Source organism: Psittacula echo, assembly GCF_963264785.1.
Source record: "Psittacula echo genome assembly, chromosome: 5".
In the NCBI taxonomy this organism is placed as follows: domain Eukaryota; kingdom Metazoa; phylum Chordata; class Aves; order Psittaciformes; family Psittacidae; genus Psittacula; species Psittacula echo.
This window is the reverse complement of record NC_137739.1, coordinates 36446080-36463848: the sequence shown is the minus strand read 5'-3', so window position 1 is coordinate 36463848 and position 17769 is coordinate 36446080. Positions and strand designations below refer to the sequence as shown.

General features: G+C 40.3%; 1 protein-coding gene across 1 annotated transcript in view; it reads left to right on the top strand.

The window, feature by feature from the left end:
- Positions 1-578: 578 nt before the first annotated feature.
- KCNQ1 (potassium voltage-gated channel subfamily Q member 1) overlaps positions 579-17769 on the top strand; it is a gene marked incomplete at both ends in the record, with an annotated part of 363335 nt that continues 346144 nt past the window's right edge. The window contains one exon of the mRNA XM_080619312.1: positions 579-976. Coding sequence (XP_080475438.1) covers positions 579-976 — 398 coding nt within the window. The remainder of the gene's footprint in view (positions 977-17769) is intronic.

Below are 17769 nucleotides of genomic sequence, written 5' to 3'. Positions count from 1 at the left end.
CAGGACACAGGCCCAGGCAACACTTACTGGAGCACTTGCTTCCCACAGTTTGCAAGTGGACTGAGAAGGCGGGAAACCCTGATGGGCTTCTGGGGAGCTGGTGTGCTTCTCCCTGGTCCCTGCTCTATCGCCTCCTGCAGCTCAGGCCACATCCACGTAGCCGTGTTAGTGACAGGGGGACAGGTGAAACACGTCGCAGCAATGAAGAGAGAGGCCTGACACGCAGAGGGTGTCTAGCCTTCATCAGAGCTCGCTGTCCGGCCCGTGCTCTCCAGGGCTGAGACATGAGTGGTCCCCAAAAGCTCCATACCGCGTTCGAAGCTGAGGGGGCGCCCAGCTCCTCCCCTGAGGTAGCTCCGCGCCCGCAGCGCCTCCCGGCGGGCAGCATCAGGGCTGCAGGCCGGGTCGGTCTGCCCGCTCAGCGGCTTCTCCTCACCTTTCCTGGCCAGGAGCCGCCCCGGAGGGGGCGGGCTAGCGGCGGCGGCGGGAGAGGGTGTTCAGAGACGGCCCGCAGCTCCCTGGGGCAGCGCAGTGCTGATACTGCCGTGCACGCGCGGCTTCGCTGAGCTGCCCCAGCTATGTCCTCCAGCTCTCCACCGGGCGAGCAGAAAAGCCGGAGCCTGGGCCGGCTATCCCTGCCCAGGAAAGGCAGCATGACACTCAGCAAGAAGTCCTCGGCACTGGAGCTGGCCGAGAGCACCTCTAACGCCCACTACGCCCCGCTCTCCGCCGCCCAGGGCGGGCAGCCGCTGGCGGGCTGCAGCCCGGAGCCGGAGCGGGAGCGACCACTGCGGCTGAGGAGCGAGGTGGTGGTGGTGAGCGCCGACTGCCCGCGGCCCCCTGTCAGCCTCGACCCCCGCGTCTCCATCTACAGTCTCCGCAAGCCCCTGCTGAGCCGCAGCAGCATCCAGGGCAGGGTCTACAACTTCTTGGAGCGGCCCACGGGCTGGAAGTGCTTCGTGTACCACTTCACCGTGTGAGTACTCGCCCCGCTCCCCGTCGGGCCCACCTGCTCCACGCCGCTCTCCCGTTACAGCGGCTAGTCCCATCAGCCGCGGCTGCCCAGAGCAGGCCATTGGTGCGAGAGGCTCCCGGGATGCGAGGTGGCCGCTGCCGCCGTTCCCCTTCCCTCCAGCCCCCTTGGATCGGCAGCCCCGGTGGTCCCTTCAGCCGCATAGGAGCGGCCCGGTGCTTAAGGCTCTGAACGTTTGGCAGATACAGTCCTCTGAGGTGATTTTTTTTCACAGGTGTGAAGCACAACAAGAGAAGGTCACACTCTGAGGGAAAGTTTCTCTTATTTTAAACAGAAATGCTGTCTTTCAGTTCAGGAGCTCTTGGGTACATCAGGTAGAGCAGGAGCTGGCTTCAGGAAATGCTCTTGAGAAAGTTAGCCTGGGAACTGAAATAAATTGTTAATTCTGAGTGTGGAAATGAAGTAGGTAACTGTTTCTGTTCTTTAGTAATTTTTACTGCAGTGACTCCCAATTTTTCAGCTTACTGCACAGCATCTGTTTCTGACTGAATAGGTGTAGTGTTTACAGTGTTGCAGCCCTGTTGGAAGAGCTCAAGAGACAGGTAAAGCTCCTTTTCCTTGGCTTTTTTATTGCCATTATTTTTATATTCAGACTCCTTGTCCTGTTGGGTACAAATGCCATCACTGTTATTTTTAGACAGGAAGGAGGATGACAACGTTTGGAGGATGTTAAAGCCACATTAGCCGTGGGCAATGAAACTACTTTGAAATTAAAAACTACTTTGGGTATAATATTCTTTGTGGAGGGCTGTGGGCACCCTGAGCCAGCATGTGGTAGATCTCGTGCACAAGGATCTCCACATGTATCTCTGAGAGAAATCCATACTTTTTAATCAGGATGTTGTGGAAAGGTTGCATGACCTTTGAGCAATTTGCATATGTTAAAGTAGGTAATAAGGTCAGGCAGGATGGTGATGTCTCTATTGTGTGCATGCACAAATATATGTGAATATTTATGCACAAATTTGTATATTTATACACTACATATACATGTTTATTACAACAGCTGGAGGTAAAGACACTTTATGGTTAAAATCCTAAGACAAAGGACTTTGATAAATAACAGTTTTACTGATCTAATTATTGTAGTCTGATTTTAAATTCTAAGTATTATTTTAAGTCAATTCAGGATTGTATGCTTATATTCCACATTTAAGGATTCTGGAGTTTGTAGGTAGTCAGGTAAGTGGTGCCAACATCATTTTAGTGGAGGGAAAACATCTGAATGTATTTAATTGGGAGATGACTGTGTGCAGCTGCTGAGATAATTGTGGGCTCCATTCTCTTTAGTGTTATGACAATGCCATTAGATGACAAAACAGCTAATGGCCATAATGATAAAGTGTCTAATAGTTGTGGTTGAACAACGTAAACCACTTTTAGGAATGGAGTTTTTTGTTGGTGGTGGTGGTGTTTTTTTCTTTTTTTTTTTTTTTTTCCTCTAAAAAGGTGTTTTAGGCAGCAATCTTTTATGATTTTTGACCTCTTTCATGTGTCTCAAATTACGTATAAAAGAGACAGTAAATTGCATTCAATATCTTAACACTGTGTCTAGGAAAATCCTAGAAAAAGAACTGTTAGATCCCTTTATTTAGCTAAGAGTCTAGCCTGAATTTTAACTTCTTCCATCCCCAGATATTAGCAGTGCAAGAATTAAGGTTTTGTACTTCTGCTTTAGGAAAGAGATTGTACAGGAAGTCATAGCCTGTCTCTCCCTCAGTACACACTTATGTATGGTGTAAGTATTAGTCCCAGCATTTCCCCTCTTTCCAGAAGAGCTGTTGTGATGCAATGGTGAATGACAGTGGCAGTAAATATTCTCAAGCCTCTTACTAAGCATTGTGCAAATTCCTTCTCTTAGGACTCTGAAGAGACAAAAGAGGGTACTAACACCCTTATGTTTCTTGCAAGGCAATCGGCAAGTACCCTGTGTGTGTTTTTAGGCAGCCCCACTCTGATTTCCACCAGCAGAGGGAATTGAGTCTATATTGTTCTTAGCCATTCCAACTTCTCTTTATTTCTGTGCTAGATAAGCCTGCACTTTTTTACCTGTTAAATATTTCAGGTTTCTGATCTTTGGTCCATACCTCTCCAATTGTTTTATTTCTGAGCTCCCAAAGCAACTTCATAGGATCCTTACTTTCTGCTGCACCAAAGCGTACTGTCTTTGAGTCCAGCCCCTGCTAGACAGACGCCCAGTACTGGTAGATAAATAGTTGCTACAAAGCAGAAGTTCGTTATGAAAATGAGCTGACAAGGCAGACAGTTTATCTGATTCAGAGAAGCTGCTGTATCTTAGCCTCTACTCTGGAGGAGGCTTGGGACCTGATTTTTGTCTGTGGTTTGCTAGCTTTTTGCAAGGAGTTTGTTAAAGGTGACCAGCTGCAGAGCTAAAAAGATTGGGAGTTGTAAGACAACCCCTTCCCCCCCCCCTCCCCCCCCCCCCCCCATACATGCACTTCTCTCCCACTGGAGGAAGTAACTTGATTCTTTTATTGTCAATATATGGACAGACATTCATAGAGAGCTAAGCTGGGTTTTACCTTGTCACGTGCAAGGACCTTGATGGTTCTCTCCTGCCAAAATGAGCTGAAGAGATTGGTATCGTTTGCCTGTTGCCTGTTTATGACTCCCTCTGCTAGGTTACCTCGTGCTTTATTCCGGGGCCTTTCAGCTGCGTGGGAGGTCTCAATTGCTGTCTTAGATTCTGAGGGGAAGGAAAAGGAACAGGAGTGGTGTTAAATCAGGGTATAAAGACTAAAGCTGAGTAGAGGGTCCTGGCCAAGATCTAGTCCAAAGATGGGAGCAACAAGCACTACTGGCTTCTTCATATTCTATCTATTCCACTGTTCTTGGTTGTGCAGAGCGTATGGCTATGTTCTTAATTATACTCTGAAATGATTAAATTTAGGAACAGCTCTTGATATAATCAGTGTTACTTGTTCTGGACCTGTATCTCTGGCTGGTTGTTGAAACACTGTTTATCAAGCGATAAGAGCTACATCTACTGATTGCCTGTCACACCCTTTTCCTGCTCAGGAATCTTAGCCAATGGTATCTAGAATACTAATAGCTAAGAACTGATATTCAGAACTGATTTTCCTTAGTTTTGTATTATAATGCTTAGAAAAGTGCATTTGAATACCTAGCTTTAATCCACAGATTCTACACTATTATCTTTGTTTCATATGTTTAGATTGCTGTGTGTTGGTCTGCTGCAAAGCTCCTTGTGGATTGTTTGATGTAAACGATGGAATCTGGTTCTCTTGTACAGCAATAGAAAAATGTATATGGTTTCACTCTTGTTGATGTTTTTAATCTTCCAGGATAATTGTATATAACAGTTGCTGATTAAATCAATTGGAACTCTGTCTAGGTCTTTTCTGACATTTGTCTTATTTGCTCAGATCCAGAACAGAAACATCTCAAGTGAGCAGAATAAGAAATGAATTGTACCTCATTATACTAGATATTTATAGGCTGTGAGAATAGTCTCTGTGGTAAGAAGGAATGAGGAATTGGTTATTAATTTACCACTCAAAAACCAGTGTTGTATTTAACTTCATTATATGAAGTATATAGTATATGTCCACCTAATTAGAATCATAGAATAGTTAGGGTTGGAAAGGACCTTAAGATCATCTAGTTCCAACCCCCCTGCCATGGGCAGGGACACCCCACACTAAACCATGCTACCCAAGGCTTTGTCCAACCTGGCCTTGAACACTGCCAGGGATGGAGCATTTACAACCTCCCTGGGCAACCCATTCCAGTGCCTCACCACCCTCACAGTAAAGAATTTCTTCCTTATATCCAATCTAAACTTCCCCTGTTTAAGTTTTAACCCATTACCTCTTGTCCTGTCACTACAGTCCCTAATGAAGAGTCCCTCCCCAGCATCCTTATAGCCCCCCTTCAGATACTGGAAGGCTGCTATGAGGTCTACCAGTTCTACCAGTGCAAGTGAATTATGCTAGATAGCTGAAGATTTACATGTGTGGCTTCTGCAAACACAACTGGTGGTTGCTTGGAAACTTGTATTTTTCAGGCAAGAGATTGCCCTGTGGTATGGCTGCATTTATGGTAATGTACTGTCAGAGCCACCAAACCCCTCCTTGGCTGTCAGAGGTGAGGAAATGACTGAGTGCCACTGTTCTCAACGACCTTCGGAGCTAGGGCATCTTATCACACTTATCATGGTAGTGCACCTTGGCATAGTGGTTTTGAGAGGTGAAGTGTTCTGTGGCCTTAACTAGTCAAGTTTTCAGGCTATGTGAAGAGAGGTGGGGGGACAAAAGAAGCTTAAATTTTTAACTCATAGTGGTCTGCTGAAATCCTGAGGCTCTGTCCCAGTGTGGGAAATGGCTGTAAAGAATAAGTGAAGTGTTCAGATATTAAAACAAAAAAAAACCAAAAAAACAACAACAAAAAAAAAAAAATTAGATTTAAGTGCATGAGGGAAGAGCTTCTTATCACCCCCCTTTAAGTAGTTTAAAATAAAATATCTTAAAATATGCCTGAAGAAACTTAAGTTATGAGCTTTCTGGTGATTTCTCTTATTCTCAGTATGGCAAATAATGACTTCTGGCAGCATACACTGCATGTTGTTCTTTGAAGTGTTGGCCATTACTGGAAGAAACAGTTTGGAAACTGATGGAGCATTGGTCTGTTCTGGTATGGTAGCTTTCCTTTGTTGCCATGCAGGATAATCAGCTTCTATCTTATCTTTGCATGCATGTACCTGCTTCAATTTACTTTGCCTTTGTATACTTTTGGTTTAATCAGCAATGATTGTCATTAAGTTTGTTCGAACCCCAAGATGTTTACATAAGCTTGGAGTGGCTGGTGGTTCAGATTTGGGAGACTGGTCTCTAGAAGCAGGCAAACTCTCAGAAGTGTGGCTGTGTGTGTACACATGCAAAGATAAGAAGCAAGGGTAGATAGAATATTCTAGTTGCATGTGTATCAGGACTTAGAGTAATCAATTATTAAATGCAACGTGGTGTTTACATAATGCTATTTACATGCAATACTACGAGGAAGATGCATAACTCCAATTTAAAATCCCATTTTTGTCATGTTTTCAAATGTACTGCAAACATGCTTCCAAACCTGCTGGCACGTACTTGGTGTATAAACTGTTGAGGAAGGAAAAAGATCCATGAAATAATTACTGTGTGCTTGTGCTCACACGTGACGAAGTTTTCTTTCAGTCTGAGTAAACTGAGTGAAAAAAAAAGAAGCAAAACATACAAAGTACTATGTTTTGGATATAAACATTGGGATGTTGAGAGATCTTTGTGGCTTGGAGCTAGACTTTCAGATTATTACTTCTATTTTAAAAAGGATATTTAAATCTTCCAAAATAAGCGTGGCTTTTCTAAGTGGAAGGAAAGAAAAATAATTTGATAGTCATATTCTTTCTGCTGTAGTCAACTGCAGGATGATCCAGGTTTATCTTTGGCCTGTCAAGGCAGAGGTAGTTTAGTTAAGGTCTGATTTGCCCCCTTGTTTTGGCATGTTTGAGAGAGAGATTTTGCTTCTTGTCATGCAGAGGCTGATACAAACAAATGTTTGTTTTATTTCTACATGACTTTTGTCTCTGAGTTCCTATTGCTTGCAACCAGCATTTAGTGAGGTTTTTTTTGTATTACTGTATTCTGGTATTCCCATCTCTTTGTGGTAGATACAATTGCAGTACTAGGAATCTGCCATTTTGTCACTTCACATGTTCAAGAGCATGGTGTGTTACATGGTGTGTTACAGCTGTGCAGTGCTGAGGTCGCATACATGCTCAAGAACTACAATTGAGAAAAATGAAGTGGAAATAAGATGATATTGATAGCTTCCCTCCCACCCCCCGGCCTTACTCCACAGTCTAGCATTTTGATTTGCAGCAAAGTGGACATCTTCGCAACCTAGCACTGTGTATGGATTAATAGGTTTGGAAATAATTTTACCTGAGATAAAAACTGATTAGAAAGCAAACTTTACATATGCCCAGGGAGGAGGGAAGACCTTTTGTTTGTCCCATTATTGTAGCTGGTTGTACGTGTAAGATAGCTTGCTAATGTTTAGAAGTTGCTGTTGCAGGATCAGCCCTGTTTGCTGATCAGCCAGACACAGAAGTTTTGAGTCTTGTCAAATTTGGGATGAAGGTAAGATGGAGAAGTGATTTAAAGGTTTTGCTGCTTCCTCCTTCCCTGCTGCATGCCACAGTGCAGCCGCTTAGCTACAATATTGCATGAAGGTGCATCTTTGGAACTTGCGTGATTGAGAGAGTATTTCGGTTGGCCAGTATACAGCTTTCCACTCTTGCCTTGTGCCACGTTTCCCTACCTGTAACTTGATAGAAGTGTCATTTTTGTTGAGGACTGTCTGGCTATCCTGTGGCTGAGACCTATTCAAATCTGTGCCAAGACTTTAGGAGTGACAGCATAGTTACAGATAAGGAGGAGTACCCATTTCTCTCTCCCAGTGTAGGCAGTAGGTAATGCCTGGAAGTCACTCTGACTAAACAGTCACCTTTACATCATTCATCCCGTTAAATGATTGCTGCATGACAATGATTGTGGAAATGTGTTTTTATTGTTGAAAGGGAAGGAAGGTGAAAAGCTGGGTATCTTCTAATTAAAATGCCTTTTGAAGGCACACAACATCTCTAGCTGTAATTACAAAAATTTTATTTCTGTTCTGAAATTCATAGCATGATATGGTTGGATACTTGGAAAAAACTTGAGTGTCATCTTGACCTGTGGTCTGCAGGCAGGCACAAAAGCTCCATAAAGGGAGGAAATGCTGTGGGGGCAAAGAGACTTTGTGATTATACTGATGTTTAGGTTTCCAAATGACTGATGCAAATAGAAGGCTGTAAACTTCTGGATGCTAATGCTTAGTGGAGACAGGTTGTGTGCAGTGGAGAAACAACTCAATGACTGCACACATAAAAGTTACAAATGTATTAAATTTGGGCAGTCTTTCCTGGGGGTAGGCCTTTTCTCTTTTCCTGTCATCCTTCCAGTATAACATTTCAAGCCCTTCTGTGGTGTTTGCTTTCTTCCAGGAAAAGAATTATTCTACCTTTAAAAGTTGCACATGAATGAACTTAAGAAAACCAGTAAGTGCAGTATTCACATCTCTGTATGTCTGTCAAATGGTTGGTTGGGCAATTCTGGCACACTTCCTTGCCCTGGCTCTTCAAGTGCCAGGGAAAAAACATGCAAGGCTGTGTAGATAGGCCTCTTTCAAAACTTTAATTGCTGCTGAATCAAGGCTAGAGTTGAGATTCAATTGCAGTGAACTAATTAGGCTGAGCTCCAAATGCCTGAGCGCTGGACGTATTACAAACAATGATGCCAACATATGCTGTAGGGAACTATGCACAGGCACAATGCTTTGCTGACTTTAAGCTTGACAGTACCTCATTAATTTTGTGTGTTAATAGTTTAATCTGCATTAGTTGCTGAACACAAAAGCTGTGAAAGCTCATTTGATTCTGGATGGAAAATAGTGTCTTGTTGGGGGCAAGGTGTTTTCTGCCTGCCACCAGGAGGTCCAGCACAAATTTAAAATGCATTGTAAAGTTGCAAGTTGCAAATAAACCTGATGGGTAGGCTGAGTTACAGAAGATGAATGTGTAGATCAGTGAGTTTTTAGGTAAGGTACTTGGTCTCCTCATACAGTCATGCTTCATCTGGCATAATGGCCTGTGAGAACCATTGTAACACCAGTAATGATAATGGGAGAGCACGTGTATTTGCAGGCTTCTACTGTGATAGTAGCTACTGTATTTTACCTCCTACAAGAAAGATATACGTGTTTGTGTACATAAATAATTTTTTTTTTAATAACAAAGGCAGTGTTAAATGCTTTAGTAGTCCAACTTAATGGTATTTTAAATCTTTAGATAGTGCGATTTTAATTTTTTTTTTCTTTTCAAATAAATAGGAAATTCTAAAGCTGCTCTAAATCAAGTAATTTTCTTTGGCCATCAGTTAGTGCACATCCGGAGGACTAGATAGGTGCTTGGTGTGAACTTTTCCCTTGTCTGGCATGATCAATTTTTGAGGACGCATGGATTTTCATCTTCAATTTTCCCCTACCTAATGGTACAGAGTAGTAAAGTAACAGCTGTTTTCTATGTTTAGAGAGCTATAATAAATGGCACAGAATGCAAAGCATGGTATAGTGTGTAGGTATTGTGTATGTACTTAGAAAAAGCAATGCAAACCCCCCCCCCCCCCCCAAAAAAAAAAAAGGTGAACAAAAAAAAAGCAAACAAAAAAAAGCCAAAAACAACCATGAAAAAACCTAGAAAACCCCAAAGGCCTGTCCCACAGTTCTTAAATGGCAGTTTCCTCCCATAACACCCTCACACCCTCACTTTACAACAGAAAACTTGGAAACTGGAAAAATTACAGTAAAAACTAGGCAAGCATAGGGGAAGTCAATAATTTCTTAAAGCTTAGGAAACCCACTATGACAAAAGCAAGTTTTTATTTTGAACTGCTTTAGTGTCAGAACTGCCAGTGGTGTAATTAACACATATTTTCTCAAAACTAGTTGAATTCTCTTTTGAGTTTAAAAAAAGAATGTGTCTTTGTGTGGGAGTTTATGCAGGGGATACATCAAACACTCAAACTGCAGCCTTGGAATTTTACCATTTTTATCATTTTGAAACCTATAAACGACTGAAAATAAGAAACTATACTGCAAATTGTTAGATGCCCTTTATGTATCTCTAGCATTGTGCCTAGAGTAGGTCTGTATAGTTTTTCTCATATATTCTTCACAATCAACGTGATGTTTTAGTATTTTATGAAGAATGTTAACTAAAGCCAAAATAAATCTAGGACAGGATTTCTGCATCCTTTAAAGTTTCTTCTGCTTCTGTTAATATTGAACCTAATCTTTGAATCTCATATTAAAGTTTTCAATAGGAACATAAATGTCACATGTTTTGCTAATGTCAATGGACTTACATGTCATTTGACAGTACAATTCTGTCAAATTTGTAATAGAAAACTGGAAGGTTTTACTCCTCACTATAAAATCCCTTTTATGTAATTTTTTCTGCTGGGGATATTTAACAAGTAAATGCTTTGTTGTATTACTTGACTAGTGCTTACTTCAGGTGAGAAAGGTACCATTCTTAGTGAGCTAAGATCTTGAAATGGTAGAAAATCTTTATTTGTTCTAACAGGTTGGGCTCTTGTTTATCATCTATTAGCTTTTCTCTAACACACCTTGAAAAAAACAGAACATGCGTTTTCTTTCACAATAATAGAAAAGTAATTCCGCAAGAAGTGATCTTCATATGTTTGTTTTCATTATATGAATAGTATTTGCTTTCCAGTGGGAGGAACTATTAAAGATAAAAGGTAAGGACCAACTAGTAAAGACAACACCTTGTATACACAGCTCTGTATTAGGACAATTAAAATTACTTGCCAGATTAATGTTTGCTTTGTCCGTATGGCTGTTGTCTCTTTCCTGTAGTAAATATGTTAAGTTACGTAACATGTTTACCCAGATATTTCACCTTATCACCAACAGTTTTGTTATAGATTTCTAAAAATAAATGGTATGTCTTTCCTTACTTGCATGTGTTCTAGGCTGGACAAGGACACAGACTCGTCCCCTCTGTTTAGACCACAGAGTGGTCACGCTTGCAATAGGCTGCTCACTCCCAGGCAGCAGTCTTCAACTAGCACAGGAAGATTTCCCCTAGCTTGGTATGTGTATCTCTAGTGGTCAGAAGTCACTAGTTCCCTCTGCAAATGTACTTCCTCAAGTCTTGGGGATACAATTAACTTTTTTCATTTTTTAATGATATTTTTTCATTGCAATGTTAATATTACATTATTTTATATGGGTTGGATAGGGAAGAAAATTGGCTCACAGTTTGAGAACAGAATGTAAATCATCATGTTACTTCCCTGGATTCTCTCCAGACACTAGGTTTAATAGCAGAGTTCATGGTACTGCTTGCAAAGATTACAGAACTCTTGCTCATCCCTAGTCCAACAAGGGCTGCAGCCTTTGTAGTGAAAGTATCTTCCTTCTGCAAAGTAAGGAATTACCTTCAAAGAATATGTTTGTTCCTGCAGCAGCTGTACCCTTCCCAGAAAAACTGCGTTGTCTGATGGGCTGGAATAGGCTAAACTCTTTCAAAATAACCCTTGAGGGCACCACAGTCCCACTAAGAGCTGAAGTAAAGGAGAACAGATGTGGGAAATAATTGCTGCTGCTAATCTCATTTTTACACCCTTCAAATACCTCTGTCCAATTATGTGTACAAGGCAAAGGAGATAGGGGACAGAGACAAAAGATCCTATGGCTTCAAAAAAAGAGAACGCCCTGTGCTGATCATGTTAAGAATCAGTGGTGTTCGTATTATATAGCATGAAGGCTTTATCAGTCCTTTACAAACTTTGGCAAATAGTCTTTAATTATTTTTTCCCACAATGTTATTCCTGAGTACATCTAGTTGAGGTTATTTGATTTGTTTGGTTTTCACTCCTGTCTTAGAAGACACTGAAATGCAGTCAAACCTGACAATGAGTAAATAAATAAATGTGTACTGCTATATCCGTAGTGTGAGTAAACTTGTATGCTGTTATCTTATCTGTGACCCAGAAAGTATTGATAATGGGCTATCTCAGCACTTCACACAGAATACACCTGCTTACTTGATGTTTTCTATGTCAGCAGGTCATTCAGCATCCAAGCACTAAACAGTTTGAGCTCCCAGTTTCAACAGTATATAAAGCATGACAGGCACAGACATCTGGGTCTTCAACAGCTATGTTAGTTGTATGCCTTCATAGTTCTGTTCATTCAATACATCTTTTTGTAGCTTTTATTTACTATTATGACATGGTCTTATTTGGACAACTATGTATTTGAACCATAAAAATGAGAAAAATGCTGTAAGAATGAGGGAGAAAGCAAGGCTTTCAGATTCTGCAGGTTTTGCAGCAATGCAAGGTTGTAGCTGTACTGTGTTAATGCTTGCTCTTCTTGGGCATGTGAATTGCTTGTTGCACTCTGATTGTCAAACAACGAGGTTATTTCTTGATGACTTCGTGGCAGGTTTTTTTTTGTGTGGCTTTAATACATAATATTATACATCAAGTTTCACTCTCTTGCCTACTTTCCCACAAGAATTTGTTTGCACTGAATTCTGTATTTGATAAGGAGTTGAAAGGAAAGATAAACTTTTCATCAGATATACTTGTGTCTTGAGTAGAGGTAACACCACATGGGTTCACTTCCCAAATATGACAAAGCTGCAGTGTTACACAGCTTATGGTGGGGTGCTTGTGTATCTACAATGGTTGGATTGCATGTGTAATTTCTGTTTCTAAGAGCTCTGATTACTGCTTAGTAACCTCTTTTCTGTGTAAATTTTTTTTTGGGGAAAAAAATCCACAAATCTATGTTCTATTTTCTTTTTTCTGATTTAAAGAAAAAATATAAAAAGTAAGAGCATTAATTTGATTTTGGCTTTGTCATTCTCCTTCCCCATGCTGAAGCTTTATTTTTTTTTTTTTTTTTAACTACTGCTTGCCTATGTTGAATTGATAGTTTTACCAATAAAAGCCTAGGGAGGCAAAGGCAAAAATGTCATCCATATATTTAATAAAAACAGACTTCGTGTTGCTGCCACTGAATAAAGAAATAATAATGGATTTTTTATTCTAGCTCTTTGTCATGTAAATCTCTGATGTGCAATAAAGCTACATGATGTTCCAGACTGTGTGCTAATATGTGCCCCTAGGTGTGCATATATATATGTACACAACTCTGAGTGTTACCAAGCACTTTGCAAAAGTCATTATAATGGAGACTGAAGCCATCATTGTGTCCGTTTTTACAAATAAGAACTCAAGGCATGAGATTAAACTCAAGTTTTGCCCTTAACTGATCTTATGTTTTAGAAGAATTAATTAGTCATGCCTCCTGTTTGTTTAAATCATAGAGTCATAGATCAATTATATGTCCTCTATTAAAAGGGGTGTTTTTATGAGCTCCTCATGTTTCAATTGCCACCTGTTTAGAGGAAGAAAAAAAAAATCAATACAGCTTCATTTAAAATTGTTTACTTAATGATCCAAAACTCAGTAATAGGGAGCTTGATCCAATCCGTCAGTTGCCGCTAGCTGTGAGTATACTGGTTGCACCTGGCTTCAGGATGAATGCAGTTTCAGAAGGAAAGGAGAAAAGCAGTCTGGCAGTGTTAGGAAAACAACAGCCATGTGTATCTTTGGTTTCATCCGCCCCCATAACAAATGCAATCTGATGATGCTTCTTGCTAAAATGTAGTGCTCTGCTTGTTCATTAAAACTGTGGTCTCCCTCTTTTCTGAACACCACATCTATTTGTTAAGCAGACTTCATTGTCATTGTCCCTTTTATATGGTGCTGCTTCTTGCCTCCTCCCACCCCTCCCAAATATTCAAGCCATATGGTATGTAGAAGAGACTTTGTCTTCTTCTGAATTTTAGCAACCAGTAGCTGTGGAGTATCACAACCATAGGAAAATTTAAGTTTAGGACAGGAACTGAAGGAAGAAATTAAATCAGTTGGAGTAAAGTGCCTCATAGGCAGCAAATTATTAACCAGAGTAAAATTTGGATCTCATATGATCATTGAGATTAGCCCTTACCTTACCTTTTACCTTGTAAAAAACTCCTAGTATTACAGGGCATGTTTTCTTTTAAAAGGTATTTAGTAATTGAGCTCTCCTTTGAATAAGTGGGTTTCCTCTATAGTTAAGGCCATGGTGGTGGAAAGTTTCTTCACTTTTCCCAGTCTTTTATGTATCTTATGAGAAATACAGGTAAGAATAAGGTTGGGTTTTTTTGTGTGTGTGGTTGTTTTTTTTTTTTTTTTTTCAGGATACTTGTAGGAAAAGTGTTGCTATTGTGATTCAAGGAAGACAAATAGCCATGGGAAAGTCACACAATGTATGCTTTCATTCTCAAAGTGTAAACATGATTGCTTTATATTAATGAGCTGAAATGCTTGAACATGTGAAATGAAATAGAGAAAAATAGGCTAGACACTAGGGAAGAAGGTCTGCCTGTAAATTTACTTCTTCCTCACAACTCCTCTGAGTCAGCTTTATTAGCTGCTTCATATCACTTTGTTTACAGAAGAGGAGAGGAAGAGACTAGCTGTAACACCCCATAGACCTGAATGAAACAATGAGATTTACTGGCTGTAGCTTTCTCTCCACTTCGTATTTCTAAGAAATCTGATACTAGTCCAGATAGTTTTAAAAGATGTCTCCACTGCTCTACTAGACCTAAAAGTCAATTATAATTGAGCTGTGACTGCTAGATCAGGCTGGATAAAGCTGTGTTAAGCATGAAGGTACAGGGAACATACATGCAAACTCTGTACTTGTGCCAACTGGCACGGCATGAGTTGGTTCTGGCCCAAAAGCTAGGTGCACAGTGTAGGGTTGTGCCTGTGCTAGCAAAGTGTCTGAGCAGGGCTTGTTAGCGGGGGTAGGCACTAACAGTTCTAGCTGGTGTTGAGACCAAAGTTGGTACTGAGCCTGACAGAGGTAGTTACTGCACCTAACTGGGTAGGCATTGCCACTATGTATTATAATCTTATAGGGCAGGGATCTTAATGCCTTATAGGTTTTTACAGCATCTACTACTGTGGGAATATTCATGGCTCTGAGGTAAAGTGATAATACAAAGAGGTAGCCAGTCTGTACTCCTGAGTTTACCCTACCCTAATATTGTACTATATACAATATATACAGCACTTTGCTTTCAGTACCCCAGGATATCTGTTAATGCAATAGCATCGTGGACTGACTGACAACTGTATTATAGATAAGGTTTGATTCTTCTTCCTCCCTGACCCACAAGTTAAAGTGAAGTTGTAGGCTGTTTGTTCTAGCTGTTATGAATAACAATCTGTCTACTCTCTCCCCTGGCATCCAAGTCTAAAGCTGTTATCAGCACTGCTGTGGCTCTCTGAAATCACAGTAGTGCTTAATTTAAGGGGAAATTGGCACCTCTCTAACAAGTGCTGGAATGTCCCAGTCTGTCCTTGGGGTGCTGTTGGCATCTTTCACAGCAATAAACCCCCAGTCAACAGTTCTGATCATGGGCAAACACCAGCCAAGTGCACAAAAGCGCTTATCTCCTGTTAGGCCAGGCATTCATAAAAAACAAAGTCATAAAAACCTTCAGTGGCTGGCAATTCCAGAGCTTACTGTTAGACTTGAAAAGAAGTCCCGAAGAACACAGGCTTCTTATCAGTTTTAATTGCTGGGCAGTGGAGAGTTGCCATTTGTTTAACGTCATCTGGTATTAGCAACTCTGTTTTACACTGTGTGTTAGAGAGATGTTCCAAGCAAGCAATATTCTGCTCAATCTAAAATTAAATTCAGTGCAAATACTTTGTTTTCAGGAAAAACTTGGGTTGAACAACTGAATTCAACAGGTAAAGAAATGCAAAATGGAGTCTTAAGAATAACTGGAGATGCTTAGTGCAATGTTGAGATGTTGGATTTTAGACAGTAGGGTTTGTTTTTTTTTCTGAACTACAAATGCTGCTATATTGCAGTTATTTTGCATTGCTGCTGAAACTAAGTTCTGTATTGCATAATCTTTTTAGATTGCATTTTTAAACATGTATTCATTTATGTAAAAACAGAAATTTATGTAAAATTTATGTAAAATTTATGTAAAAACAGAAATTTCAAAGTTAGTGACCACTGAATGGTCCTATATTTATGCCACACACTTAAAACCAAAATTCATGCCACCTTTAGGGAACTGGGCCAGAGATAATAAAGTCACAGCTGCATCAATGTTCATAGATGGTTTTGCTCATGAGAGATATCTTTACACTGTTTTGAGGCTAGCTTGCTGGATTTGAGCAGGCATCAGATTCCACATGGATCTGCAACTGGATCAGTAGCAACTGACAGATGTGCAGGTTTTTGAAATGCCAAGCAAGTGTTTTAAATGCAATTAAAAGTGCATCTGAGCTACTTTTAAACAAAAGAGTAATAAGACCTCCCCTTGGATTTTAGTTTGAAAATTACTCTGGAACAAAAACTTTCACGCAAGAAGCTGATATGAAAAACTGTACTTCATTGCAGCTGCTAAGGAGCAGATTGACAGCAGTTAGTTAATGAAGAGTAGCTGCAATGGAAGCCACTTCTCTGATCTCAGCTTTACCCCTTAAATAGCAGCTGTGTCCCAGGGTAATCAGTGTGGTATGTAGGTGGGATTTTCGTACATGGCTAGGGAAGATATGTTGGAATGTCCCTCACTGACTTCAAATGAGAGCTGTGTTCACGCACTTCCTAGCAACTTTGAAAGGCTTTAAATGAGACTTGACCAGGAGTGTGGGTGTGGCTGTTTGTGTTTAATGCTTCATATTTTTTGTCGAGATGGTCAAGGAAGATGGTTGTTTTGATGGGCAATTTGTTTACAGCTGACTGTTGCCAAAAGACATGTAGGTGAATTGGGGAAGGGGAGGAAAAGAATGTGTAGAACATTCCTGCTGGCATCTAAAAGGTGAAAACAAGGGCATCTGTATTTTGGTGCCACACATGTATGTCTAGGGAATAGATGCCATTACCTTTCCTACAAATGTGTTTATCTGTTAATGTGCTGGTTTGATGTCTGTTATTTAAAGTAGCACACAAACATAATTTCTCTGTTTCTTTCCTTTTATGTATACCTTTTTAATTTGAAATTATTCTTTCTTCAGCATTTTTTTCCTCTTTTTTTGTGTGTATATGTTTCTAAACTTCTTTGAACTGGTGGGAGAGCAATTGTGTGTTAGGTTAGAAAAAGCAGCAATGAGAAGCTATAGCAGTTGCTTACTTGTTGTGTTAAACTCTGTCCATGCTTGAAGTGGAAGGAAACTGCTTGTCCTTGTGACTGCCATTGCCAGGATTTTAATGTTGGGTTTGTCTTTTTTTGTTTGTTTGTGTGTTTTTTTTGTTTTGTTTTGTTTTGTTTTGTTTTGTTGCACCTACTGGAATAATACATAGCCAAGCTATTACTGGCTGGCTACCTGTACATGACTAAACAGAAGCAGGAGGTGGAATCAGTCAGTTTTCAAGTGGTTACCAGTTCAAGTCTGTTAGTTCAGAGTACCCTGGCAGCATTACTATATTGTTGCCTTTGTTTAAATGGATAGGTGTGTATTTTTTCACTTCTCATTTAATTTTTCTTTCACTGTTTCCTTGTATTTGTTAGCTTTTATTTCCCTGACATGAAATAGAAAATGTTGACCTTTTGAGCAAAATCTTTCTAAGCATTCACACTTCTAGTCATGGGATTGATTTGCATTTTTGTTTGGAGTAAGAAGTTCCTGTTTCTCATGAAACAGGAGTGGCTTTTTAATAAAGATGCCGGATCTGTGCTATGTAGTTACCATAAAATACCCAGTACAGCAGTTCCGTAATGTCAGCAGCTTGACAACCAGATCATTTCTGAATTGCTTGTAAGCTCTGGTATTGAAATAAACTCTGAAAAGCCAACTTTAATGCTTAATACATGCACTGTTTCTAGATTGGTCAGTCTCTCCCTAACACAGTATATAATACAAATGCATCTAGATACCCAGTCTTGTTAGCCAGGAGACTTCTTGGGAGTTCAAAGAATATGAGTTCTGCAGAAAGTATCATACATGTAGTTAATACTCAGTTAATAACTGAGTGTATATTCTGAAGATTTATTGGCTGAA